Consider the following 27,117-nt stretch of genomic DNA (forward strand, 5'->3'; position numbering starts at 1 on the left):
TGGAGTTTTAGCAGATTTTAATAAAAAACACAAAACGCAGTTTTTAAATGTTTCATCGAAATTCAACGATTTCTGACGACATGATCGACTGAATGTGTTTGAATAAAACTTTGTTTTGTGTGTGTTTGATTTGTGTTGATGTAAACAGTCAGTCACACAAGGAGGAGATGGACTCCTGCTATAGTTCCACTCACTGCCATATTGTCTTTTTGATATGTGAAGGTTTATTAAGGACATGTGATGGAAATAAAGAGATTAATGTTACATGTTGTCACATTCATGATACAATCTTATCTGTACGAGAACAGAAGAAGCAAGAAGACTCAGCTCAAAGAAAAGAACTAAATCATTTAAAAGAATGCAAGATTGCTCCACACACACACACACACACAGACACACACACAGACACACACACACGCACGCGCGCACACACACACAGACACACACAGACACACACACACACACACACAGACACACACACACAGACACAGACACACACACACACGCACACACACACACACACAGACACACACACACACACACACACACACACACACACACACACACACACACACAGACAAACGCACACACACAGACACACGCACACAGACACACACAGACACACGCACACAGACACACACACACACACACACACAGACACACACAGACACACACAGACACACACACACACACACACACGATCTCTAATGATGTGATTGTTAAACATGAACTCGGTTCCTTCCTGCAGAGCTTAAGTGTGAGTGTCGGTGTCCAGTTTCCTTGAAGAAACCTTTCCTCCACCCTCTTCTGGCGTGGGGGGCGGGGCTTCTCCTTTTGTTTCTAATTTCCTTCGTCACCATCGTCCAGCAGGAAGTCACTGATCTCCTCTCTCATCTGAGACCTGCAGAGCACAACGACCCAGTCAGCCCTCGATCGCCTGCAGTCTCACTGTAAATGCAACATCTGTATTCCTAAGAAAGCACAGCTGGCAGACAGACGATCATAGAAAGAAGTGGAAACGATGCGATTTGGAACAACGTTGTTTGGTTGGAACAAAATAGGAAACAGCACTACATCCTTGTGATGCTTCTTTATTTTTTAAATAAGCCAGTCTTTACACATCAGCACGTTTTACCTGTGGTCGGTTTAACTAACACAGACGACTTTCAGGGCGGGTGACTGCAAAGAGGACCGCGAGAAAGGCGCAGCTCAAACTGTCCAACACGCTTTCCCAAAGCCACCGTAAATATGACGTCATACTTTACATCACATCATGGGTACAGTGTCAGTATCACGCAGGGAGGTCTGCAAACTGCCCTCAGAGTGAGGAACTGTTCCTAACTATGATGCAAACGCCGTCAAAGAAGAGTGAAACAAACAGCCCCCACCTCCTTTGCCTCCTCTGAGCCTCTGACAGGATGTACTGAGGGAGGTGATTCACTGTCGACTGGAAAGGAAACAAACAGGCTGGATGTCAGATCTTCACACTCTGATTGGTTCATACCAAACATGGTGTGTGCTGCTCACGGTCGTCCTGTTCGCTGCGCTGATGGCTGACTACGTCTGAGTCACAGGTATGTGTTATAATGTTTGAAGTGTTGCTACTTGATGCCACAACTCCAACAAATACGCAAAAACACCAATGACCCCGCTCTCCCTGACCTCGCTGCAGTGGACAGCCGTTTCCATGTATTTGTGTCAGTGTTGATGGCGCACTTGCACATCAGCGTCCATCTAAGTGTAACAAAGTCTTTGAAAAGTACAAGTTCAAAAATCTTTTTTATGCCTAAAGAAGAATAACGGTCGTCATAATTCATGCATGAAAGGGTCGAACACGTCATCACTCACCATGTCTCTGACAGTCAGTGCACAGCTGTAACACAACAGGCTCTTCAGACGTGTTGTTTCTGGTAGTCTGTAATACAAGTGCAATACAGAAAGCTCAGCTATGAGCACCCACAGGGACGAGTCTGCAGTCGATGCTTCAAAAACTGTTTCAATGAAGAAAGGAAACAGCAGACGAGCACACGATGCACAGAAGAAGAAATGTGGAAGACGTTCCTCCCAGTTCACTTTTAGGACTTGACTGGTTTTTAGATGAAATCCATCCTACAGGATATAATCTCAAACACTTTGTTGCAGGCACGTGTGAATGAAAGCATGAAAGTGTCCAAATGACAGCATGCTGCCACTGTAATAGATTACCCTGTAATGTTACAGGTCTTATACCCACAGAGGGGCCTGTGGTTGCAATTATCTCAAGAAACCTGAACTTGCCTAGCCACGAGCTTTCCTCCAAACCTTAGCAGTTACAGATCAATCGAGCTGAGAAGGACCAATCCTAGCTCTTATTTTTAAACATTACAGCATTCTCAAAATAAGCAGGGATTAAACTAGAGGTAACCAAGAAGCCAGGCCAGTGAAGAAAATGTCAAAGCTTATTTCTTACATTACCGACTCTCATCAAAGAAATGTGTCAGAGTGTGACACAGCACCTAGTGGATGCACCTCATACAGTTTAGCAAACATTTGCCACATATGTCTGAAAAAGAGAAAATAAACACTTACTTAGCAGAAGAACAGCAGCCTCCATCACTTCCTGCTCTCCCACAGCCCCGCCCTTCTGCAGAGGAACAGCACTGTGCGGTGAGAGGCGGCGACTCCGGCCTCCCTGTTTAACAGAAGCCGTCGTAAAAACACAGCTTTGTATCCATGTAAAGTGGAGCTTGTTCAGTTCTGAAGCAGTCACTGTACCTGGCTCTGGCCTCGGGGTTTCAGCAGCGCTGCCTCGCAGACACTTGGACCCGGACAGCTGATCTGATATGAGCGTGGCCTGGAAGGCCGACGCCTCCTCTGAAAAGATGAAGACAGACCGGTTCAGTCGCGCCGTCCTGAACCAGAACGATGTCCTGCAGATGGTTTTCACCAGAGACTTCATCCCAGGATTATAACACTAACAATGAACAGCAGCCTAGAGCCTCATAATCCAGTGTTACCCTGTGCGGTCACTGCCACAAGTCAGCATATAAACAGATTTAAATACAGATATTAGACGATGCTGTTAGCATTAAGTGTTACTACACTATTATTAATATGTTTATTACCACAGCAGCTATAACACTGGTATTTCACACTACTTTGTAATTAGGTGGTCATAACGTGCCATTACCACAATATTACCGTTATTCTACATGATTATTGAGCTGTAGCAGAAATGGCGTCTGCTGGTCTTTTCCTGATTATGACAGAGTATTGATCCATTATTGATGGGACCATGTGGGCTCGCTGCTCTGTGCTCAAAGATGTTTGTATGAACTGCTCCACAGTCTGTTATTAACATTGTGAATGTGAGCAAGAAAGAAAACATAATCTTCAAAGCTGTAATTACAGTCCTGTGGCTGCAGCACTTTGGCCTTGTTTCCACATTTAGAGGATATAATCCAGTGGTTCGCTTTCAAAATAAAAGACACGCACCAGATAAGAAGTTGCAACGCGCGTTTGCGTACATGAGAGGAGGACAGACATTTGTTTAGAACTCTGACGGATGTCGAAGAAGAAAGCTCCTCTAAGCAGTTACGTTGGTGTTGCTCCACCTCCAAAGAAATGTCAGGCGTCCGAACCGCAACAGAAGCGCGTATTCTTGGAGAAGTGGCTGCAGGAGGTGAGCTGGCTTCAAACAAACGATGAGCGCACGGAGATGTGGTGCAGAATGTGCCGTGACAATCCCACTCCCACTCTAGCGGACAATCACAGTCCAAACGCGCGTTGCAACTTCTTATCTGGTGCGCGTCTTTTATTTTGACAGTCATTGCGCACCTGCGGACCCCTTATGTGCAGCCCTGCTTATAAATAAAGCTGAAGTGGAGCACTGTAATGTGCACAGTTACTCCTGTGTGTGTCAGTGATCTGCAGGCTGGCGCTGCCTGTGGAGCGCCTCACTCACCCACAGCAGTATCCAGGCTGCACAGACACAGCAGACATCGGTCACAGCCGTCGGCTCCTGACCTTTTCCTACATGCAGTCTGCAGCTTCTCACTGGTCCTGCGTAACACACGTGCTGGGTTTAACAGCGAGACTGTCTGAGGAAACCTGCAGCACACATGATATGTTCAAAGCGCTGATGTGCATGAAGCATGTGTGTAACTGCAACCTGTAGATGGTGCTGACAGTGGAGGGGAAGTCTGTCTGCAGTTTGGTGACAAAACTCTCTGTGAGACGTTGGATGCTGGCCTTATCCACCGTCTGTGGAGCACAGAGCAACGAAACTGTACACAGGCTGGAAACCCTGAGACTCCTGGAGGAGGCGCAGGGAGAGGAAGAGACGATGCACACAGCAAAGGTCCTGACGTCTCAGGTGATGATAACAAATATGTCAAACATAGAAAACCTCCCTCCGTCTGTGATAACACCCATTTCTGTCTCTGCCAAAGTTTAGCAGCCTCGTTTCCCCTCCGCAGTTTCTGAGAGCGCTTTGCTCACACAGTTCAAGCCAAACCATCGTATTCATGATGAAGCCCAGCTTAACCATCCAGGAACCTACAATAAGGGACTTCTTCCTGATAAGCCGGTGAAGAAGCCTGGATTTAATCTGAGGTCGTTTAGTTACAGGGAAGAAAAAGAAGATGGAGCGCTTTGCTCGAACAAGGACAGGCTGTCCATAACACAGGTCTGAAGCAGGGTCTCAAAGCCGTGGCCCGGGGGCCACTTGTGGCCCATGTCACACCCTCTTGCGGCCTGCATGTTAACATGAAGAAATATGATGCAGTTTGGTCCCTGAAGTGACTTTGTGTTTGTTGTTGAGTGCAATGTTAAAACAAGTTGTGTAAAGGATGTAATATGAGCAGAGTGCAAACGTGCTGTGGCTCATGTGTGTAGCTGTGTTGTGTTAGATGTGAACACAGCAGACGAGCCGTGTGTTAGTTAAGAGGGAGGAAAACAATCTGTTCATGTTTGCAGTTTTGTTACATGAAATTTAAAACAAACAAACAAACAAACAAACAAACCACTTTCAGAAACATTTCTGTTTTCCTGTTTGTTTTTGTACTACGTGAACAGGCCGTCCAATGAGCTGGCAGCGCCTGCAGCGCCCCCCACAGGCTGACTGACAGCTGTTCCAGCTGTGACTGACAGCTGTTCCAGCTGTGACTGACAGCTGTTCCAGCTGTGACTGGAGCGTTTGCTTTGCTGCTCTGACGCTGCTGCACATTAAAGCCTTTCACACACTTTGAATGTTTCATGCTTTACCTTCGTGTCCACACTTGGAATAACAACATAGGGCACAGTGAACAGATGGTTGTAGTAAGCTACTTCTTTGGCAGAGTAGTCTCTCATTGGCCGCACTAATATGATGTCACCGTATCTGGAGTCAGAGAAACCCTGTTTAAAACAACGACAGCATTAAGAGCAGATTTGCTTTAAGTCAAACTTTAAATGCTGGAATACGACCTGATCCTTTACACGAGGTGACGAGGTATACGCACTGTGTCCTGGGCCAGCTGGGCTCCTCTGCCCAGTGATATACTGGTGAGAAGTTTAACAGCCAGTCGGGTGCAGCTGTCTCCCAGCATCAGTTTGCTGTAGCCCTCTGTACGAGCTGTGTGCACCAGCAGATGCTGCCTTTGAGGAACACAACACAGTCAGGTCAGGGACAAACTCAGTCGGGAATCAAAGAACCGTTTCGTGTCTAAGCAGCAAAAGCATCACAAGTAGGAGAAGCGAGTGCTTGACGCCTGACCTTAGTGTGTTCAGCAGCTCTTCTCTGGCCGTCAGCGTTTTAACTGAACCGAGCAGCTGCTGCAGCATCAGCGTGTGCGACTCCTGAACGCGAGGCAGCAGCGTCTTCTTTGGTTCTTGTGGCCTCGGAAAGTTGCTGCCGTCAGTCTCGACAAAGTGATGCACGGCTGCTTTGTAGGCGCTGGCAGGTTGCTCTGAGGGCGACGGATTGGTCGCCACGACCGAAGCGGGCAGGTCCAGCACCTTAGAGAACATCGGCGTATATTTAACACAGACGCTGGTTCAGACAGACCGCTCTGTGACCAGCTTCAGTCTAATTAACATCAAGAGCAGCAGGCTCGGCCGGCTCTACACAGACCTGCTCCAGAGGTAAGATGTAGAAGGGGAAACCAGTAGCCTGAAACACTGCCTGGAGCTCAGCCACTGTCCTCTGTCGCTCCTCCACCGACTGACCTATCGCAGCACCCTCTGGGAACAAAGACACACCCCTTTACAAGGTTTCTTTTTTAGCCAGAATCATTTCAGAAAAACGTCACCAGAGACGCAGAAATAGAAGAGAAGAGCCTTTACTGTCCGTGTGCAGCCAGACGTACCGTCGATGAAGGCAACGCCAGGCACGAATCTCAGCTTCTTGTTCGCTTTCTGACTTAAACCCTGTGAAGAACATCATTAACTATTTATGGCAGTTAGAGATATTTTAATGCCGGTTTTAAGAAGTTGATAGACTATAATATAATATTTCATGCTTTTCTACCACAACAGTGGATCCAGCATCAACTCAAAATCCTGCTCCTTAAATAATCAGGCCCCATCTTATCTTAATGACCTTGTAGTACCATATCACCCTATTAGAGCACTTCGCTCTCGCTCTGCAGGCCTACTTGTTGTTCCTAGAGTATTTAAAAGTAGAATGGGAGGCAGAGCCTTCAGTTTTCAGGCCCCTCTTCTGTGGAACCAGCTTCCAGTTTGGATTCAGGAGACAGACACTATCTCTACTTTCAAGATTAGGCTTCAAACTTTCCTTTTTGCTAAAGCATATAGTTAGGGCTGGACCAGGTGACCCTGAATCCTCCCTTAGTTATGCTGCAATAGATGTAGGCTGCCGGGGATTCCCATGATGCACTGGGTGTTTCTCCTCTCTGCATTTAAATATGACTTATTATTAACCTCTGGCTCTCTTCCACAGCGAGTCTTTGCCCCCTCTTTCTTCTCTCACCCCAACCAGCAGCGCAGGGGTGGGGGGCAACTCCAGGCCTCGGGGGCCGCTGTCCTGCAGCTTTCAGATGATGATCCATCACAGCTGATTCAAACGGCTAAATGACCTCCTCAACATGTCGTGAAGTTCTCCAGAGGCCTGCTGATGACCTCATCGTGCGATTCAGGTGTGTTGACCCAGGGTGAGATCTAAACCTGCAGGACAGCGGCCCTCGAGGCCTCGAGTTGCCCACCCCTGCAGTAGCAGCAGATGGCCCCGCCCCTCCCTGAGCCTTTCTTCCTGTTAAAAGGAGTTTTTCTTTCCCACTGTCACCAAACTGCTTGTCCTACTGATTGCAGGGTTTTTCTCTGTTGTATGATAGTAAGGTCTTTATCTTACATTATAAGGAGGCAGCTGTTGTTGTGATTTGCACTATATAAATAAAACTGAAGTGAAATGACTTGTGGTGACAATGACACACCTCTTGAACTTGTCTGAGCATTGAACAGGAAGAAGGGCCTCCGGACACAGCCAGCAGGACCTGGATCAAAGGAGGCACACAGTTCTGACGCTGTCACAAACACTTCCAGCTTCTGCTGATTATTCTGGCTCAAAGACAAACTCGGACAATAAAATGGAGCAAAGTGAATTTTGTTGTGTTGAGTCAGGAACGACTTACCTTCTCTCCGGGGAAAATGATCCTGTTCTTGCCGAGCACAGCTTTGAACTTGTGAATGAAGAAATCTTTGAAACAGAGCCTGAACGACACAGAAACAGGATGTGAGCACAGCCACTGCAAACACGCTAACACCTCACATGACCTCCATGTACAAACGCATTTCTTTCAAACATCAGAAACTGTGCTGGGCTCACAGTACAGAAAAAACTTTTGTGTTCTCAGCAGCCAGTGTACGTCTATTCTTCACCAGCCTGAGCCGCGCGTCTCCACTGAGGGAGGAAGTCCACCTGACAAAGAAGCATCTGTGGTGGGCTGTGGAAACAGGCCAGAGCCAGTCTGGCTGAGCTGGATGCATCATGCCAAGCAAAGTTATGCAGGGTGGGCCGTTTCTATGGATACAGCGTAATAACATGGGGATGGTTGGTGATATTAAAGTCCTGTTTGTGGCACATTAGTATATGTGAGGGGGAAACTCCTCAAGATGGGCGGTGACCATGGGGGCCATTTAGAAGTCGGCCATCTTGGATACAACTTTTGTTTTTCCAATAGGAAGAGGGTCATGTGACACATCACACTTATTGATAATGTCACAATAAAAACAATGGTGTGCTTGGTTTCAACGTAACTTTATTCTTTCATGAGTTATTTACAAGTTTCTCTTTGTTCACAGCCATTGACATGTCGAAGAGGTTAACACGTGAGGATCGAAATCGTGCTGATATCTGGTGAACGCAGTAACCGGGTCATTGCAGCAGATTTCAATACAAGACCCCCTACGAGACCACCCATCTCCCATGCTACAGCTAGCAAACTGCTTGCTCGTGAAACTGGTTCAGTGTTGGATTTGCCAAAATGTGGACGCAAGAAAACCGTCACTAATGAAGAAACATCAGTGGCTGTCCTAGCTTCATTCAGCAAGAGCCCACAGCGTAGCACTCGCCGCATGTCACTGGAGACTGGCATTAGTCGAACATCCCTTCGGCGGATATTAGCTACTCACAAATGGCACCCTTACAAACTCCAGCTACTGCAGCATCTCAGCGAGGATGACCCAGATCGGCCACAGAATTTGCAGAATGGGCAAAACAAAAACTGGAACAGGACCCTCAGTTCACGCAGAAGATTTTGTTCAGTGATGAGGCAAACTTTTATGTGATGGTGAAGTTAACAAACAAAACCACCGCTATTGGTCTGACACTAACCCACATTGGATGGATCCCTCCAAGACTGTTGGAACAACAAAAGTGATGGTTTGGTGTGGTATATGGGAACAACGATAGTGGGTCCATTCTTCATCAATGGAAACCTCAAGGCTGCTGGATATTTGAAATTGCTACATGATGATGTGTTTCCCTCTTTGTGCACTGAAGCTGGCACGTTCCCTGAGTTTTTCCAGCAAGATGGTGCACCACCACATTATGGGTGCCAGGTCCGAGCATTCCTAGATGAACAGTTTCCTGGAAAGTGGATTGGTCGTCGTGGGCCAGTTGAATGGCCCCCAAGGTCTCCCGATCTGACCCCCTTAGACTTTTATCTTTGGGGTCATCTGAAGGCAACTGTCTATGGTGTGAAGATACGAGATGTGCAGCACCTGAAACTACGGATACTGGATGCCTGTGCTGGCATTTCTCCTGCGGTGTTGCTATCAGTGTGTGAAGAGTGGGAGAAGAGGGTTGCACTGACAATCCAACACAATGGGCAACACATTGAACACATTTTATAAGTGGTCAGAAACTTGTAAATAACTCATGAAAGAATAAAGTTACGTTGAAACCAAGCACACCATTGTTTTTCTTGTGACATTACCAATAAGTTTGATGTGTCACATGGCCCTCTTCCTATTGGAAAAACAAAAGTTGTATCCAAGATGGCCGACTTCTAAATGGCCCCCATGGTCACCGCCCATCTTGAGGAGTTTGCCCCTCACATATACTAATGTGCCACAAACAGGACTTTAATATCACCAACCATTCCCATGTTATCACGGTGTATCCATAGAAACGGCCCACACTGTAGTTTGTCTGTTCCACTGTCCATGAGCGCACGGTGGTGGCTACGCTCACCGTCATCACAGATGCAGTCATGTATCCCTGCAGTGAGGCACACTGCTTACCTTAAAAACACCCCAGCCACCACAGATGAGCTCTCAGTGTTATCTCTCACAGCTCTACATGTAGAAATGCTGCGCAGCTTACCTGCAGTACGCATCTCCTGCTCTGATGACCAAAGCTGCAGGCGCCTCTTTGCATTTGACACATTTCTTTGAAACACTAACAAACAGGAGAAGAGCAGCCATGTTAAAGCAGGAATGACACTGATGATGACAGTGAGGCGATCTGGGATTGTGTTCTCCATGGTTCCCTGTGGTTCTCCATGGTTCCTCCAGCAGAGTTCCAAAGACTTAAGTTGTAGCAAATAGTGATGCATGACTAAGGTTGTTTTTCATTTATACGATAAGCATTTTTAAACATATTTAGTGTTGTTGAAGTGAAGTGTTTACTGAAACCATTTCTCAGTTTCAATAATTGATATGCTGCGTTTATTCTATTTTCAGCGTCTTTACTATTTTCCTAATATCAGGATCACTTCAGGAATTGCATTGAAGCTTGTAAGTTCTGCTGTGGCTTCATATATGAGAGAGAGGTCCGCTTCTGTGATGCTGAGTTTCAGTGTGTAAATAAATAAACCTCCAGAGAATCCTGCAGGTCATCTCAGCCAAAAACCCCCACATTTCAACCCGTCTGGTTATGACTGAGGAACAAAGGGCCCTGAGGCCATTCCCCAACTCTCTGTGAACGGCACTCACGGCCAATGATCAATGATCATGATCATTCCCACATCGATGATTATAAACTGGGCAGCATGGTGGTTAGCACTGTTGCCGCACAGCAACAGTGTGGAGTGGAGTTTGCATGTTCTCCCCGTGTTTGCGTGGGTTCTCTCCGGGTACTCCGGCTTCCTCCCATTATCGGTTAATTGGATAATCCAAATTGCCATTAGGTGTGAATGTGAGTGTGAATGGTTGTCTGTCCCTGTGCGTTAGTCCTGCGACAGACTGGCGACCTGTCCAGGGTGCACCCCGCCTCTCGCCCTATGACAGCTGGGATTGGCTCCAGCGGAAGTGGATGGATGATTATAAACTGACCTCCCAGCTAGTTTCAGTCAGTCTAAGGTTGGAAACCTGCAGACTGACTGAAGGAGTCACCTGGTGATGATGAAACGTTTCTCTACGTCCAGATGAACAGGAGGTCTGCTGATTCAGTCACAGCATTCTGCCTTTTGTTCGCTTTATGTTTAAAAAACATCAAAACTCCACGGTGGGCTTAGCACACAGACTGTACCTCCTCCATCTACAGAGGCAAACAAAGTGAACCTGGATGAACTGGAGTGGGCTGCACTCCTCCTCTGAATGGAGTTTAAATTAAGTGGATGAGTGTCCCCAGTGTCACTGATATGCCACCACAGCGAGCTCAGCTACGGCCCAAAACGCCGGTTTGCACAGCCCGTGACTAAAGGGCGGTGTTCCATGACCTGGCTGGTGTTCGGTGCAGAGTTCAGGTGGAGTTTTTACGGCGTCCTGACTTATTACACGAATGTTTTTACACCTTTTCGTACGGGTTGGGGAAGCGACGATTTTGGGCTCAGATGGCCTGCTGCTCTGGGACAAGTGTTCCTCTGATCTCAATATTATCAAGTGTGAACTTGAAGCTATTAAGGGACGTTCCAGTACATGTATTTGTAATGTACAGGTTAAAATGAAGTGAGATACTTAGAGGTAATAATAACTAAGGATCAGCAAAGAAGAAGATGCTTAAATCTGGACGTAGACTCAACCAGCGGCTCCGGACAGAACTGATGAGCAGCTCTGTCTCTGCATTATCGCAGACTCATTATTTAAAGCTGTTCTCATGAATGCATGTGATAAAGCTAAGCTTTACGGATCTTAGCACTGCACAACGATGCAGATGAATTGGCTACAACATTCACAGACACATCCCAGCTGCTGGACTCTTATTCCCCTCCATGTGATATCCAAACTAATGCGGTTATGATATCGATCAAATCCCAGCTAAGCTTATCTGCGTTTCATCGCTGGGCCTTTTTATCATCCATAAACATACTTATTGTCAGCACTGTAGACCTCAGCCTACCTGGGCGCGGCGGCGCGCTCCATCTCCCCCCGGTAATCTTCCTCCACCTGACACATCGCGGCCGTTAGGAGAGAAAACAGCCAAAGCGAGCTCCAACTGCCAGATCAGTGAAAGCTCCAGCAGCTGATTCTTTTCATCAGCAGACCAGCACTGACCCACTGCCTCCACACCACAGGCTCGTGTCTGAATCGTGTCGCTGTTTGATGACGTAGGAAACGCTTCTTTGGTACACCGTGAGGTATGTCGCCACCTAGTGGTGTGGAGAGTAGGCTGTTTGTTTAAAATCCTGGAAAGTGTTTTCTTGCAGACACAGGTGTATACGTCACTCAGGTGATGTAAACGTGTTACAGCGTGACCTCAGTGTTGCCGTTATGGCGCAGACATTGTTTTGTTGTCCCTGTCTTTAAGTATAAACAATATAAGTAGAAATGGGCTTATCCTTTTATATACATTTCGAAATATAAGCAAGAAAACTAAGTACCAAACTGTAACTATTAACTATCTGATATGGTGACTTTGTATTTTAGATTTTCTCAGTGAGGCTTAAATGTTTTGCAACTGTAAGTGTTGTTTTTATGTACCCTCACATATCAATGAAACCCAGAATCATTGCAGAAAAACCGCTATCATAGCCTCAAAGAGGCAAATGGATAAAAGCAATCATTACATATACCAGAAATCTCGTATTAGATGACAATGCACTATGCACATATTCAAACTAAAAACACACATTATCCCTGCTGATGGTTAGTTTAATGTAACCTTTCTTGCACAGGCTGTTGTTCCCCTGGTAACATAACATTACTACCTTTATAAATAAATGGCAACAACACAATTCTTTTAGGGGTTTGGGTTTTTTTAAATGAAAGACTCCAGAGATGGTTTAAATCGGATTCATAAGCTTTTAAGGTAGGCCACACTGATTGCCACGGAATGAGGAACAGGTGAGTGGGAGTGGCCAGGACCCCGGCCAGGTGCGGAACTGGGGAAACACGAGCCGCTCACTTGGAGCTTGACAGAAAAGCATAGCTGGTGGCTAAACATCTGTTAAAATACGTAGTTCAGATAATATTACTGTAGAAGGGAAAACAGGAAGAGAAACGTCAGAGAATAGAGAGTTATTAGAACACGCAGATGTAAATGATTCAATAAATGGACCTCTCAAATCAGAGTCACCACGAAGATCAGGTTTGTTATCTAACGAGAAGTCAACTTTGTGACTAAAGAATATTATTTACAATAAAATCTGGGAAACGGAAAGAAGCAGTAATGGTAAAGATCTGCACGCCAGGCAAAGATGACACAGACACTTTTGAAATTGAAAAAGCACAGGGTACGATGTGGAGACAAGGTTTATTCATCCAAATGAGGAAGATGGCATCGCAGGGTGAATGTAGACAAGGATTTTCTCTCTGGAAGGCAAACACAAGTAAGGATAGGAAATAATTATTCTGAGAAGTATATAGTATGCATGTCTATAGTACTTAATATTAGAAAAGAGCAACTGACATTAAATTACCGGGAAAGCTTAGATGGTGATGGAGGCGCATCCAACTCGGGGAATGGTTAAACCCTGCTGGGTCTAAGAAAACATGAGGAGTTTTGGTTGGACTGTGAAACCAAAAGCAATCAAGCTCAAGTTAAATAGAACCTTTAGCAGTAATACAGCTGTGGATACCTCCAGATGCTACAGTAGATTTCACTTTGGTGGAAAAGAGAAATGAGGATGAGGAGTTTACTTTAAACCCACGTACAGTACAGAAATATATTTGTGTATAACTGTAAAGAGTATAGAGTAGCTTTTACTTTGACCTGAGTTTAATATCAAAGTAGGGAAACTGATAAATGATGGACTCGCTACACGCAGGAGAAATGCTTGTAACCTTATCAGCCACTGGGTTGAAGACACCACACCATTAAGACCAGTCATTTGTTCAGATTCCAGTTCATCATTAGTACATTTACAATTCAGAAAGTAGACCAGATATATTCATCGAAATCAAACAGCTGGAGAAACGAGGAGACGGGGGAGGAGGAGAGGATGACTTCATGTCTCAGATTTGGGCACACTGGGCCGAAGCGCACACTCTTCATTTCAGGCAAACATTGGAAAGCGTGAGCACTGTGGCGATGAGGCAAAGCAGCTCGTTATATGACACTGTCGGGAAGAAGGAAGACAACGGATTCAAAACCCAAACAGAATCGAACTGAAACTAGATTTAACTGATTTAGAAATAACTCGGGAAATTATCAGGGAATATCTCTTCATCTTAGACAAACGCATTTGTATGATAGGCTCGATCCACATGCCAGACCAGTTGTTGGAGGTAATGCACCGAGCAGCCGCCAATAAACACCAAAGAAGAAGAACTCCAGCTTCCAGAAAGCATCGCGCGCACAGGCTGTTTGTTGTGGCTGCCTCGCGCGCGTCCGCTGGCAGCTGACAGCGAGCGGCTCTGTGGCGCTGCGCGTTGCTTGCGCGTTGCTTGCGCGTTGCTTTCCTAGCTCACTTTGTTTGTTCAGCTCATCCTCGCGGCATCGTGCGCACACTCGCCAACAACACTCCCACTGTTTACTTGTTCGGCGTGTCTTTCTCAGCCGCGGAAAGGTGATGCTGTGCTCAGTGGAGGATTTTATGTCGAGCCAAAGCCATCATGTTTGCAGAACGTTAGTTCAAACTCCCGACATGAAGCACTAGCTACCAGCTGTCTGAGTGCTTGGACCGCTTCCTCTTTCGGGCACCGAGCAGTTGTCGACGATTTCAGGTCGTCTGCGGCTCCATGATGGCGATGTTTAGGAGCTTTGTGTCGGCGAGCTCCCAGCTCCGCCAGCAGCAGCAGCCCAACGGCGGCCCGGGCTCGCTGGCAGCCCCGGCGGAGAGCATCGAGAGCCAGTTCTCCTGCCCCATCTGCCTGGAGGTCTACCACAAACCCGTCAGCATCGCCAGCTGTGCTCACACGTAAAGTAGCCGCTTGTTCTTCTGCTTTCTGCTGTCGTGCGTGGACGTAAATGACCGTGAACGGTCACTTTCATGTCCAGCTGTGGTCTTCTATCGAAGAACACATGTGTGTCTTTACAGCAGCTGACCTGAGTAAGTTTATGTGTCCATCAGCATCCTCTGACGGCACCGAGCCCGAACACGACGATCCGTGCGCGTGCGTGCACGGAGTTTATATGTGCATGCACGCGCACACTTTCAGATGACAGTAAAATGTTTATAAACGGTAACTTATCCATTGTCAGCACTACAAGACTGTCATATTAAACTATAACTGTGCGTGACACCAGTAGGCCCACTGGTGAGCCAAACAAGCAGAAGACCTAGAGTTCAATCTTGGCCTCATCCTCGGGTTGTGCCAGGAACTGGGTTCAAACCAGTTCAGCTACTTGCTGCAGAGAGCAGCTGAAAGCAGATGGAGTGTGCAGTGTTGTTCTCTCACGTTCCCCTCCACACACGTACAAAAGGGTTTAACATGCAGGACCTAAATGCCAGTCGTTTCTATTTTTAAAATGATGGCAACATCCTGTCAGTTTAAGACAAGAATGGATAAATATTTCACTAATCCAGATTTCAGAGTAACGGTCTCCAAAGGTTGAAGTGTACCGACGAGTGTTGGTTCCACACGGGGAGATTACAGGACTCACTGAACAACAACGATCGTCTGCTTTTAAAAACTCAGCTTTTAGGTCACATTTCTGACTTTAATCTCAGAATGGTCAACAATATTTCTTCTCTTGACTTGGTCCTAGTACTCCTTCAGCTCATTTCGTGCTGATGCTCTGTTGACACTCGTGTTTGTGGGAGTTTTCTGGATAAACCCAGTGCTCTGAATCCTTTTCCTTCCTGTCACATTTGCTGGCTCTCAGTTCTTTGATTAAGTTGATTTCTTTTCTTCGCTCCTTCTAAGCTGAACTTTCAGCACGATGTCCCATCATGTGCATCACTCTCTGCAGCTTTGAATAATAATTTTAGATCTTCGGCATCTGGTTGTCATCATCTCTGTTTCTATTTTTGAATAAACTGTGTTAGAGACACACTTGACCTCAGTAAAGGTGGTTTGCAATCTGTTTCTTCCAGCCTTGAAGAGGCTGGTAAAGAGATGTCAGCTCTTTAGTGTGCTGAGACAGAAATCGTTTCAGCAGCGACACAGAAACACAGAATCAAGGCTCATTTTATTTATGTTGTGTCAGCATAAATATCATATAGTCCTGTTTACATCAGGACTGGTTCACTGCTGCTGTCCTGCTGCAGTGACTCAGCGATGCTCCTCTCATGTTATACACTGTGCAGCATATTAGTCTTCGATTATAGTCGACTCATTAACACTCTGTGATGTCCTGGCTGTGAAACATCTGTAGTTTGGTTTATATACCTCCATTAAATAAAATATATTAAATATCCATTAAATTGAATCGAACACAGATTGTATGCTGTGGAGCGTTTGTAGGCCGGGTGAGTCTGCATCTACTCGCTGTAGTCCAACACAAAGAAGATAGCAGACTGCTCTGCTTCCTGGTCCCAACTCTGGATTGTCACATTTTGGAGGTTTTAATAAAGTTGGACAGATTTTTAGAAGTGAGAGCTGAACGTGTCCTTGCTGCTCTGACTGGGAAAGACCAGAGAAAACCACAAACTCCGACACGGTTTAGTTGCACGCTGATTTAATGTTAATACCCGGGTGCCGTTACTACTGACGTGATGTTCTAGCTGAATGCAGTGACAGCATTCACCAAGCATTTATTATTAGCTGAAAATAACAAGCAGTGGAGGAATTTTACAGACCTTTCCATTTATGAATCACCTCAGTACACAAAAAACTCTATTGTGAAGAATAAAAATAATTATCCTGCAGAAAAATGTGTCCCCATGTTCAATCAATTAATGTTAGTGCTTCATATGTTTAAGACTGAGCTCGTTTTAAATACTGTGTATACTGTTTAATGTGCAGCATCATGTTCGTTCAATTCAGTTCATTTGAGTTTTATTTATACAGCAAATCACAACAAAAGTCGCCTCAAGGCGCTTCATAGATACAGAGAAAAACCCAACAATCATATGACCCCCTATGAGCAGCACTTTGGCGACAGTGGGAAGGAAAAACTCCCTTTTAACAGGAAGAAACCTCCGGCAGAACCAGGCTCAGGGAGGGGCGGGGCCATCTGCTGTGATTGGTTGGGGTGAGAGAAGGAAGACAGGATAAAGACATGCTGTGGAAGAGAGACAGAGGTTAATAACAGATATGATTCAATGCAGAGAGGTCTGTTAATACATAGTGAGTGAAGAAGAAACACCCAGTGCATCATGGGAGCTTAAGTCTATTACAGCATAACTAAGGGAGGATTCAGGGTCACCTGGTCCAGCCCTAACTATATGCTTTAGCAAAAAGGAAAGTTTGAAGCCTGATCTTGAAAGTAGAGATAGTGTCTGTCTCCTGAATCCAAACTGGAAGCTGGTTCCACAGAAGAGGGGCCTGAAAACTGAAGGCTCTGCCTCCCATTCTACTTTTAAATACTCTAGGAACAACAAGTAGGCCTGCAGAGCGAGAGCGAAGTGCTCTAATAGGGTGATATGGTACTACAAGGTCATTAAGATAAGATGGGGCCTGATTATTTAAGAGCTTGTATCTTTAAATCAGATGTTTATAGCAGCCGTCTTTTATGTAAACTATTGTTCATGAGCTCATAAACACAGGACTACGTCTTGATTTTTTTAAGTATATTTAAATTGATAGATATGTGTTGAAGTTCTGTGTGCTGGGGTCTGCACTCACTCAGCTGGGCTCTTGTTGACTGTTAGCATGCTGTCTGTGCAGGTTTGTTTAACTTGTTCAGTCCTTGGTCAAGTACAGGAAGGAAGAAAGAAAATGAATAAACAGAAAGAAGAATAGCAACACCCATCTGATCATTAAGTGCTTGAGCCACAAATTTGGATGGTTTCCTTTGGGTTCCTCTGAGTTTTACTGCCACCTGAGCTCAGCTAAATATTTGACAACAGCTTTGAATGAACTGCAAGTGGAACTTCTGTATGTTTTTTCTGTTTTAGTCAGACTGCAAAGCATTGATGAATAAGAGACATGTGACTTTTATGTAATTACCCAGGAAACTTAAAAACAGCCTAATTGTGAAAGAAATCCTTTGAAGATGGATTTAAACGAGAGTGACAGTGGAGGAGCCAGCAGCGCTCTGCTGGCCTGAGTAAAGATGTTACCTTTGATGTTTGCTTTTCCAGGTTTTGTGGGGAGTGTCTGCAGCCCTGTCTCCAGGTGACCTCACCTCTCTGCCCCCTCTGTCGCGTGCCCTTCGACCCCAAGAAGGTGGAGCGGTCCTCCAGTGTGGAGAAGCAGCTGGCTTCATATAAAGCACCCTGTAGGGGTTGTAACAAGAAGGTAGATAATGACTGCTCCAGCAGATAACAGACCCCCACAGTGTTATAAAAATATTATTTGTTGCACAATTCACACTGTGAATGTAAATCTTTTCTTTTTTATTTATAGTCTTTGGCCATTTGTGCAAATTCAACTGTGAAACTGAAAAAGGAAATAAACGTGTCAAAAGTGATAATGGGTGAAATGAAAGTCACTATAAAAATGGACGACAGTCTGAGAATCAGAGTAAGATGAATAGAAGTGAAGAGCAGACTAAACGCCCCCCCTCCATGCAGTGTCACTGTGACTCTTTACATACATGTACAGTCATAACCTCAGGTGTGTGCGTGCTTTCAGGTGGCTCTAGTAAAGATGAGGTCCCACATTGCTTCCTGTTCCAAGGTGCAGGAGCAGATGGCCAACTGTCCCAAGTTTGTTCCTGTGGTGCCCACCTCCCAGCCTATACCAAGGTACCCACACTGCAACCATGTTCATGCAGCACAGCTGATACATGATACTTTAATCACCTCACCTGAATGCAGCCGTTCACACCATCATTTCACTGGATGGATTTGAGGCACTTCTTAGAACCAAGCTCGATATTTTGGATTTTTTAGATCCAAAGAAACCAGTGTGACCAATCAGACCCTGCATTTGGCAGCAAGCACAGTCATACTGCACACTGGTAGTGTAAATAGCAGTGTGCACTAATGCTGTGTTATCTGAGACACTCAGCTAGCTGCTGCTCTGGGTCAGTCAGCTCTCAGTGCCCCACTAACATCCTGAATCGTGGCCACGATTCAGCTTCCACTGCTCGGCCGAGACGTCCTCCCTGCTGCTGCCTGCGCGTGTCAGCTGGAAGGACTCTCAGTTCAGTCCTGTATCAGCGTTATCATCGTTTCATGTCCACTTCATTCTCTTCACAGTGCAGCTTTACACTGCACTACATCACACAGCAAGTCTGGATCTGGAAACGTTTATGGTTTCATGTTTTTATTGCAACACATTCGGTGTGTAACAGCCTCCAGAGGTGTGCGGCTCGATCCAGATGTCGATAGTATCAGAGACACTGCTGCTGTCGCTAAAAGATTAATCAGTACTTTCCTTCTCGAGCCCACTGTGTGTGTTCAATTCATTCATGTTTTTGTTTGGAAATGTAAAACATGCACCTGAACCTTTGTGTCACGTCTGTTTTATTTACAGCCAATAACACAACTGAAGTTGACACAAACTTCCTGTGTTAACTCAATGCTGTGGAACGTGATAGTGATTCAGTGGCCATGAAGGTGTGTCTCAGAGTGGGACACACTGCTCTGCTGTTAGAGTTCAAAGTGCCTCTATTTTATTTAGCAGTGCTGCTGTCTGCAGCACAAGTGCAGTTTGGTCACACAGTGAAGTGTTGCCAAAGTGCACATGTGTGACCCACAGCTGAGCCTTCCTGATTTGAGAGGCTGTGATCACAGACCTGTAGTGTGAGTGAGTTTGCAGCTCTCAGTGTATTTGTGTAAATGTCACGTTTGTGACTTTTTCCAAATACAAGTTCAAATTTGTTGGACACATTTTCCAACAGCGTAGCTGCCTGTGAGACTGGCTACATCTGTACATGTTCAGCTTCACTGTGACACAAATGCACACACGTCGGCCCAGCCTTGTGATAATTTGTGTGTGTGTGTGTCCTTTTATATGCAGCAATATTCCAAACCGGTCAACATTTGTGTGTCCGTTCTGTGGGGCCAGAAACCTGGACCAGCAGGAACTGGTGAAGCACTGTATGGAAAACCATCGTAATGACCCAAACAAAGTGGTGAGATAGTGACGACTGCACCAGACTGTCAAACTGTGTTTGTATCAGGATAACATCAGCACCATCTAGATTATTTCTGGGTGTCAGGAACAGAGTTGCCTTTAATCTGTCCGTGAAACAGCCGCACAAACGTCTCCGGGAATCTTTAGGAAATCTTGGAAAAGTCTTTTCCATTTTGCCTCGGAGTTACAGTTCTGTTCCTGCTCCCACTGAATTCCTCCTGAAGTTACTGAGGTGTTAATGGCTGTAAGGTGTAAGCAGTACAGAACACAGATTTCCAGACTACCACACTCACTAGTTTCCTGTTAACACGTGTCGTGTGGCTCATCTCCTTTGTTCGGCTGGATTCCCTCCTCACCTCAGCCCTGTGCAGGCAGCGTGATGGTGCAGTAGTTAGAACTGCTGCTTCTCACCAAGCAGGTTTCTCTGTGTTTGCAGAGGCGCTAAACTAACTGTGTTTGTGCAGTAGATGCAGTAAACACGGCCTGTAGTCCAAAGAAAAGCTGGAAGCTCGGTCAGACCAGAGAAGCCTTATATAGAGATGCCAGTTTGCACAGGTTTCTATGAGAAAGCCCACACACACTCATCTAGTTGTTTTATATCCACAGCTTCCTGCCTGCTGCACCTGTGATGTGTGTGTCCTTTAATGGCTGTGTGCTCGTCCCTCCAGGTGTGTCCAGTGTGCTCAGCCATGCCGTGGGGAGACCCCAGCTACAAGAGCTCCAACTTTCTTCAGCATCTTCTCCACAGACACAAGTTCTCATATGACACGTTTGTTGTAAGTCCAGAGGAACCATTGTTCTTTAGAAATGATTTTTTAAAAGAAAAGATTCTTTGTGCAAACACACAAAGACAGAAATTCTGATGTGTGTTTGCGAGCAGTTTGGAAACATGATAATTCACAGTTTCACTACGTTATCCTCAACTATATAACGACTGTATAACGACTTTATAACGACTGTATAACGACTTTATAACGACTGTATAACGATTGTATGACGACTGTATGACGACTTTATAACGACTGTATAACGACTTTATAACGACTGTATAACGACTGTATAACGACTTTATAACGACTGTATAACGACTGTATAACGACTGTATGACGACTTTATGACGACTGTATGACGACTGTATAACGACTGTATGACGACTTTATGACGACTGTATGACGACTTTATGACGACTGTATAACGACTTTATAACGACTGTATAACGACTGTATGACGACTTTATGACGACTGTATGACGACTTTATAACGACTGTATGACGACTTTATGACGACTGTATAACGACTTTATAACGACTGTATAACGACTTTATGACGACTGTATGACGACTGTATGACGACTTTATAACGACTGTATGACGACTGTATGACGACTGTATAACGACTGTATGACGACTTTATAACGACTGTATGACGACTGTATGACGACTTTATAACGACTGTATGACGATTGTATGACAACTTTATAACGACTGTATGACAACTTTATAACGACTGTATAACGACTGTATAACGACTTTATAACGACTGTATGACGATTGTATGACAACTTTATAACGACTGTATAACGACTGTATAACGACTTTATGACGACTGTATAACGACTGTATGACGACTTTATAACGACTGTATGACAACTTTATAACGACTGTATAACGACTGTATAACGACTTTATAACGACTGTATGACGATTGTATGACAACTTTATAACGACTGTATAACGACTGTATAACGACTTTATAACGACTGTATGACGATTGTATGACAACTTTATAACGACTGTATAACGACTTTATAACGACTTTATGACGACTGTATAACGACTGTATGACGACTTTATGACGACTTTATGACGACATTATAACGACTGTATGACGACTGTATGACGACTTTATGACAACTGTATGACGACTGTATGACGACTGTATGGCGACTGTATGACGACTTTATGACGACTGTATAACGACTGTATAACGACTGTATGACGACTTTATAACGACTGTATGGCGACTGTATGACGACTGTATGACGACTGTATGGCGACTGTATGACGACTTTATGACAACTGTATGACGACTGTATGACGACTGTATGGCGACTGTATGACGACTTTATGACGACTGTATAACGACTGTATAACGACTGTATGACGACTTTATAACGACTGTATGACGACTGTATGACGACTTTATAACGACTGTATGACGACTGTATGGCGACTGTATGACGACTTTATGACGACTGTATAACGACTGTATAACGACTGTATGACGACTTTATAACGACTGTATAACGACTGTATGGCGACTGTATGACGACTGTATGACGACTTTATGACGACTGTATGGCGACTGTATGACGACTGTATGGCGACTGTATGACGACTTTATAACGACTGTATGACGACTGTATAACGACTGTATGACGACTGTATGACGACTGTATGACGACTTTATGACGACTGTATGACGACTGTATAACGACTGTATGACGACTGTATGACGACTGTATGACGACTTTATGACGACTGTATGACGACTGTATGACGACTGTATGGCGACTGTATGACGACTTTATGACGACTGTATAACGACTGTATAACGACTGTATGACGACTTTATAACGACTGTATGACGACTGTATGACGACTGTATGACGACTTTATAACGACTGTATGACAACTGTATGACGACTGTATGACGACTGTATGGCGACTGTATGACGACTTTATGACGACTTTATAACGACTGTATAACGACTGTATAACGACTGTATGACGACTTTATAACGACTGTATAACGACTGTATGACGACTTTATGACGACTTTATAACGACTGTATAACGACTGTATAACGACTGTATGACGACTTTATAACGACTGTATAACGACTGTATAACGACTGTATGACGACTTTATAACGACTGTATAACGACTGTATGACGACTTTATGACGACTTTATAACGACTGTATAACGACTGTATAACGACTGTATGACGACTTTATGACGACTGTATAACGACTGTATAACGACTGTATGACGACTTTATAACGACTGTATGACAACTGTATGACGACTGTATGACGACTGTATGGCGACTGTATGACGACTTTATGACGACTGTATAACGACTGTATAACGACTGTATGACGACTTTATAACGACTGTATGACGACTTTATAACGACTGTATGACGACTGTATGACGACTGTATGACGACTGTATGGCGACTGTATGACGACTTTATGACAACTGTATGACGACTGTATGACGACTGTATGGCGACTGTATGACGACTTTATGACGACTGTATAACGACTGTATAACGACTGTATGACGACTTTATAACGACTGTATGACGACTGTATGGCGACTGTATGACGACTGTATGACGACTTTATGACGACTGTATGGCGACTGTATGACGACTGTATGGCGACTGTATGACGACTTTATAACGACTGTATGACGACTGTATAACGACTGTATGACGACTGTATGACGACTTTATGACGACTGTATGACGACTGTATGACGACTGTATAACGACTTTATGACGACTGTATGACGACTGTATAACGACTTTATAACGACTGTATGACGACTGTATGACGACTGTATAACGACTGTATGACGACTGTATAACGACTTTATAACGACTGTATGACGACTGTATGACGACTGTATAACGACTGTATGACGACTGTATAACGACTTTATAACGACTGTATAACGACTTTATAACGACTGTATAACGACTTTATCAGAAACATGTGCTTTTAACCACAGTATGCAGTCATGAAGTGACAAACCAAGTTATAGGGCGGGGCTGCCAAAGTACGTGTACGTATGTGTACATGGCCCCGTACTTTTTGACCAATCGGTGGATGGCACCTAAAGCGCCCTGAGGCAACTGCTGCGTTGATTCGGGGCTGTATTAATAAAGTAAATTGGCACCTTGTGATCAAACTGAAGTGAAGCTGCTGCTGCAGAGTGTGTGCAGCTGGACAGAAACTCTGACTGAAAGAAAAGTAAAACATGATCATTTATAAGAAAACAAAATGAAGAAAAGTGTCTTTGGAGAAATTCAGACTGTAAGGCTGTAAATCCTGACAGTTCAACGATCTGAATCACAGAGCGTCTAAACAAAAGCTCGTTAGACTGGCAGATACGTTCGTACAGTAATCAGTGCTTTCTGTATTTGGTCAGGACTACAGCATCGATGAAGAGGCAGCGCTGCAAGCAGCTTTGGCACTATCACTGACTGAAAACTGACCGAGCTCACACCACTGCCCCCTCTGTACTTCTGTTGATCCTTCTGGGAGGTCGAGGCTATCATCCACCCAGCAGACACAGCTGAGCTAGCCTGGTTCATGGAGTGTGTACAGGAGCTCCACCACAGACCACAGCTCCATACACATCCTGAAACATGTTTGTTTTTTAAATAAATTCCAGTCTGCATCTTTGTGCTCCGCCCATCGTCAGCTTCACTTCACAGCTGCAATAAGGATCACTACCTTCCTGAAGACGACACATACTGCTGATGTCAAACCCTCAGAAAGGTCAGGCTTCTGACTGGCTGCTGCTCGAGGTTAGATCTCAGAGAGCCAGTGAACCCAGCAGAGTTCAGCTAACAAACCTTTGCTTGGACGTAATTCTGTGGTAAGCTGCTGGGAAGCCACTGAGTGCTGATCTGCTGGTTATCTGCTCAGCACAGCCACCCCGTGTCCCTCCTGGCAGAGCAGGTCACCTACTAACTGGAAGGTTGGTGGTTCGATCCCCGTCTGCTCCAGTCTGCATGCCAAATACCCTCGGGCAAGGGCCTGGCCCCCGTTGCTCCCCGATGCATCCGTCCGTGTCAGACAGAAAGCACTTACACAGAAGAAAGTGCTTGATGGTGTGAACGAGGCGAGTTTAGAAAGGTGCTCTATAAAGTGCGAGTTTGACGCTCTGTTGAACCTGATGCAGCCAACGTGTTTCTGCAGCTTTGGACACGTCTGTGTTTCCTCTGCATGTAACACGGCCGCAGCACAACCTTCCTGTTGTTTCCTGCACTTTTGTCAGGTTTCGTTTGACAGCTGATGAAATCTTTGAGCAGGTCTGACCTGCGAGCAGAGGAGCGTCAGTGAGCAGCCGATGCTGAGGTTTAATGAACTGTTTTCATTGTTTTGAACGTGGCTGTCATTAGGTCACCATAGCAACCTGAACACAACAGTCGTCGGCGAGTAAAATGAACTGTGATCAGCCCACACGTGATGTAATGTCCACAGACTCAGCTGGACGATGTCAGACATGAATGTCGAGATTTTAAGATGTATCTGCGTTTGAACGTGGTGGAGTGTCTCCAGAATAAACATGTTCCTGCTGGGAGCACGAAATAAAAGTAATGATTCACGAGGTTTCTACAACATTGCCTTCTTTGTACTTTCCTCTATTGCATGTTCCTCTGACGGTGTTTCTGACTGGAGCGCACGCGTGTGCAGGTGTTTCCTGTTGCCACGTGAAACTGAAAGCCCGAGTTATCCACCGCCGCTCTCTATCCTGGCTTTTAACCAGGAAGCCTGGCTGTGCAGAACTAACTGACAGCTACAGAGCTGTGTTGGACTGTGGGTTGGTGTCTAGCTGAATTAACCTGAAAAAGATGAATGGTGCTTTTATAAGTCTTGCACGCACGGTGCACCACAGGCTACACTGGCTGTGATTTCAAATTTTGTTTGGTTGCACCAACACACAGCTGGGAAGGTTTTCTGGAGCCTGTTTATTACGTGGTGTTCAGCTTTTTCCTTTAAATACCGATGTATCTGCATCTCTGGTGGCCTCCCAAAATTCTTTGCAGTTTGATGAATCTTCTTCATTTCTCACACTATCTGGCAACAAGTGTGAATTGAATTAGCAGAAGAAGCTGCACGGATGCACAAACAGATGTTTTTTAGTGTTTCTCTCCAGGGTTTCAGGCACTTTGTCCCTGTAACAGCAGCAAAAATCAAAGTTCTGATGAGTCGCTGGAACAGGTCAGACATCTGTTAAATATTACACACGTATTCTGCTGTGAGCTCTGCCGTCATAGTCAAAGTCAAATGTATTTTTATGGCACATTTAAAACAACGAATGTTGACAAAGGTGCTGCACAATGAAGATCAACACAGGGAGACATGATAAAAGTGGTTTTTTGTCCCGTTTGGTTCTTTAGGCGTCAGAATTGATGTCTGTCCAACAAAGATACCCGACGGATTTACTTTACTTTATGAAATGTTCAAAAACATAATGCACAATGGGAGACGCCATACGTTTGTATGATTTCATAATGTGTGTGTGCCTGACATGTGCGCCTTGTGAGAATTATTATCCAGCTATATTTGTAGCTCATCCATTTCAGTGAAGGCTTCACTGCAGATAACAGGAGCGAGCTGCAGAGACCATCACAGTTTAACATTCTGATCACACATGCTCACCTTCGATGGCTCCTTTTGTTTAATCCTGGGAATATTTGCGCTCGTCTGACTGTCTGGATGAAAGTGGACCCTCCACTTTACTGCTGTCTGTGTTTCAACTCTTACCATGAGAAATGTTTTCATGATGATCTGCTGAGACTGACGAGGACAAAATGATTTACTTTTGGAAACTGTTTGAAACCACTGACGTGGCTCAGGCATGTGTCTGCAGCCTCGCTGGGTGATGAGGTGAGTTCACGAAGTTGAGCTGCCATTAACACAAATAACAATATTGTAATGACCTAGTTTAACCAATAGATGGCAGTCCCTCTGCAGACATGCAGCGCTGCAGTGAAACCAGCATATATTCATGCTGAAGTCCTGTTTGACCCACAGGTGAACTTAGAGAAGATCAGAGGGTCCACAGAAGGTCACGTGGTCATTCACACTCCAATCAGTCGTTTGTTTCCTGTTCTTTCTGGTTTTCCTTGTGATTGTGATAAGAGTGCTTTGTTAGAAGTTTTGGGAACCTGTAACATTACATTTTGTGGTCTCACTTAAAGAGCAACCCCAGTTTATTCAAATTATCTACAGAGAAACGGAGCGTTAAATCGGACTTTCCAGCCGTCTGCTGAATCCTGTGCAGGTCCAGCTGCTTCCTTGCAACACGACCCTGCTTTCAGATGATCGGGTTGGGAACTGTTTGCTGGAATATTGTCGTTGTTGTCCTGCTGTGAAGCCAG

The 27,117-nt window shown here is 45.0% G+C and overlaps 2 protein-coding genes across 9 annotated transcripts; one reads left to right on the forward strand and one right to left on the reverse strand.

The window, feature by feature from the left end:
• On the reverse strand, positions 1–11,974 carry ctu2 (cytosolic thiouridylase subunit 2 homolog (S. pombe)). Of its 4 annotated transcripts, none has more exons than XR_014894766.1 (16): positions 11,759–11,974; positions 9,803–9,877; positions 7,608–7,686; positions 7,410–7,469; positions 6,327–6,387; positions 6,092–6,201; positions 5,735–5,976; positions 5,481–5,616; positions 5,245–5,376; positions 4,151–4,242; positions 3,944–4,041; positions 2,755–2,853; positions 2,569–2,671; positions 1,849–1,915; positions 1,389–1,734; positions 1–901 (listed from the first exon to the last, which is right to left on the reverse strand). XR_014894766.1 is itself a non-coding variant. In XM_085295909.1 (16 exons), the coding sequence occupies exons 1-16, from the start codon at positions 11,812–11,814 to the stop codon at positions 841–843; spliced, it is 1,530 nt and encodes a 509-aa protein (XP_085152035.1). In that variant the 5' UTR covers positions 11,815–11,973; the 3' UTR covers positions 1–840. The 4 variants fall into 4 exon arrangements, 2 of the variants coding, with proteins under 2 accessions (XP_085152035.1, XP_085152036.1); XR_014894765.1 differs by having other exon boundaries at positions 1,389–1,447; positions 1,528–1,915; XM_085295909.1 differs by having other exon boundaries at positions 1,389–1,447; positions 11,759–11,973.
• Positions 11,975–14,117: 2,143 nt separating this feature from the next.
• On the forward strand, positions 14,118–25,351 carry rnf166 (ring finger protein 166). Of its 5 annotated transcripts, XR_014894767.1 has the most exons (8): positions 14,118–14,717; positions 17,988–18,144; positions 18,253–18,369; positions 18,481–18,593; positions 19,813–19,927; positions 20,394–20,484; positions 20,598–20,705; positions 24,153–24,178. XR_014894767.1 is itself a non-coding variant. In XM_085295911.1 (7 exons), the coding sequence occupies exons 1-7, from the start codon at positions 14,539–14,541 to the stop codon at positions 24,216–24,218; spliced, it is 855 nt and encodes a 284-aa protein (XP_085152037.1). In that variant the 5' UTR covers positions 14,124–14,538; the 3' UTR covers positions 24,219–25,351. The 5 variants fall into 5 exon arrangements, 4 of the variants coding, with proteins under 4 accessions (XP_085152040.1, XP_085152037.1, XP_085152041.1 ...); XM_085295911.1 differs by lacking the exon at positions 20,394–20,484 and having other exon boundaries at positions 14,124–14,717; positions 24,153–25,351; XM_085295914.1 differs by lacking the exons at positions 19,813–19,927; positions 20,394–20,484 and having other exon boundaries at positions 14,120–14,717; positions 24,153–25,351.
• The last annotated feature ends 1,766 nt before the right edge of the window (positions 25,352–27,117 follow it).

The sequence above is a fragment of the Mchenga conophoros genome, linkage group LG13 (assembly GCF_057382185.1).
Source record: "Mchenga conophoros isolate Kocher_MC1m ecotype Shallow Benthic linkage group LG13, M_conophoros_male_GT1.1, whole genome shotgun sequence".
NCBI lineage: Eukaryota > Metazoa > Chordata > Actinopteri > Cichliformes > Cichlidae > Mchenga > Mchenga conophoros.

Coding starts and splice junctions, on each gene's coding strand:
- rnf166 (XM_085295911.1), top strand. CDS start 14,539: ATGATGGCGATGTTTAGGAGCTTTGTGTCGGCGAGCTCCCAGCTCCGC. Junction 14,718..17,987: donor ATCGCCAGCTGTGCTCACAC/GTAAAGTAGCCG, acceptor TTGCTTTTCCAG/GTTTTGTGGGGAGTGTCTGC. Junction 18,594..19,812: donor ACCTCCCAGCCTATACCAAG/GTACCCACACTG, acceptor TTTTATATGCAG/CAATATTCCAAACCGGTCAA.
- ctu2 (XM_085295909.1), bottom strand. CDS start 11,814: ATGTGTCAGGTGGAGGAAGATTACCGGGGGGAGATGGAGCGCGCCGCC. Junction 7,687..9,802: donor GCAGGAGATGCGTACTGCAG/GTAAGCTGCGCA, acceptor TGTGTCGTTCAG/GCTCTGTTTCAAAGATTTCT. Junction 6,202..6,326: donor TGGCGTTGCCTTCATCGACG/GTACGTCTGGCT, acceptor CTTTGTTCCCAG/AGGGTGCTGCGATAGGTCAG.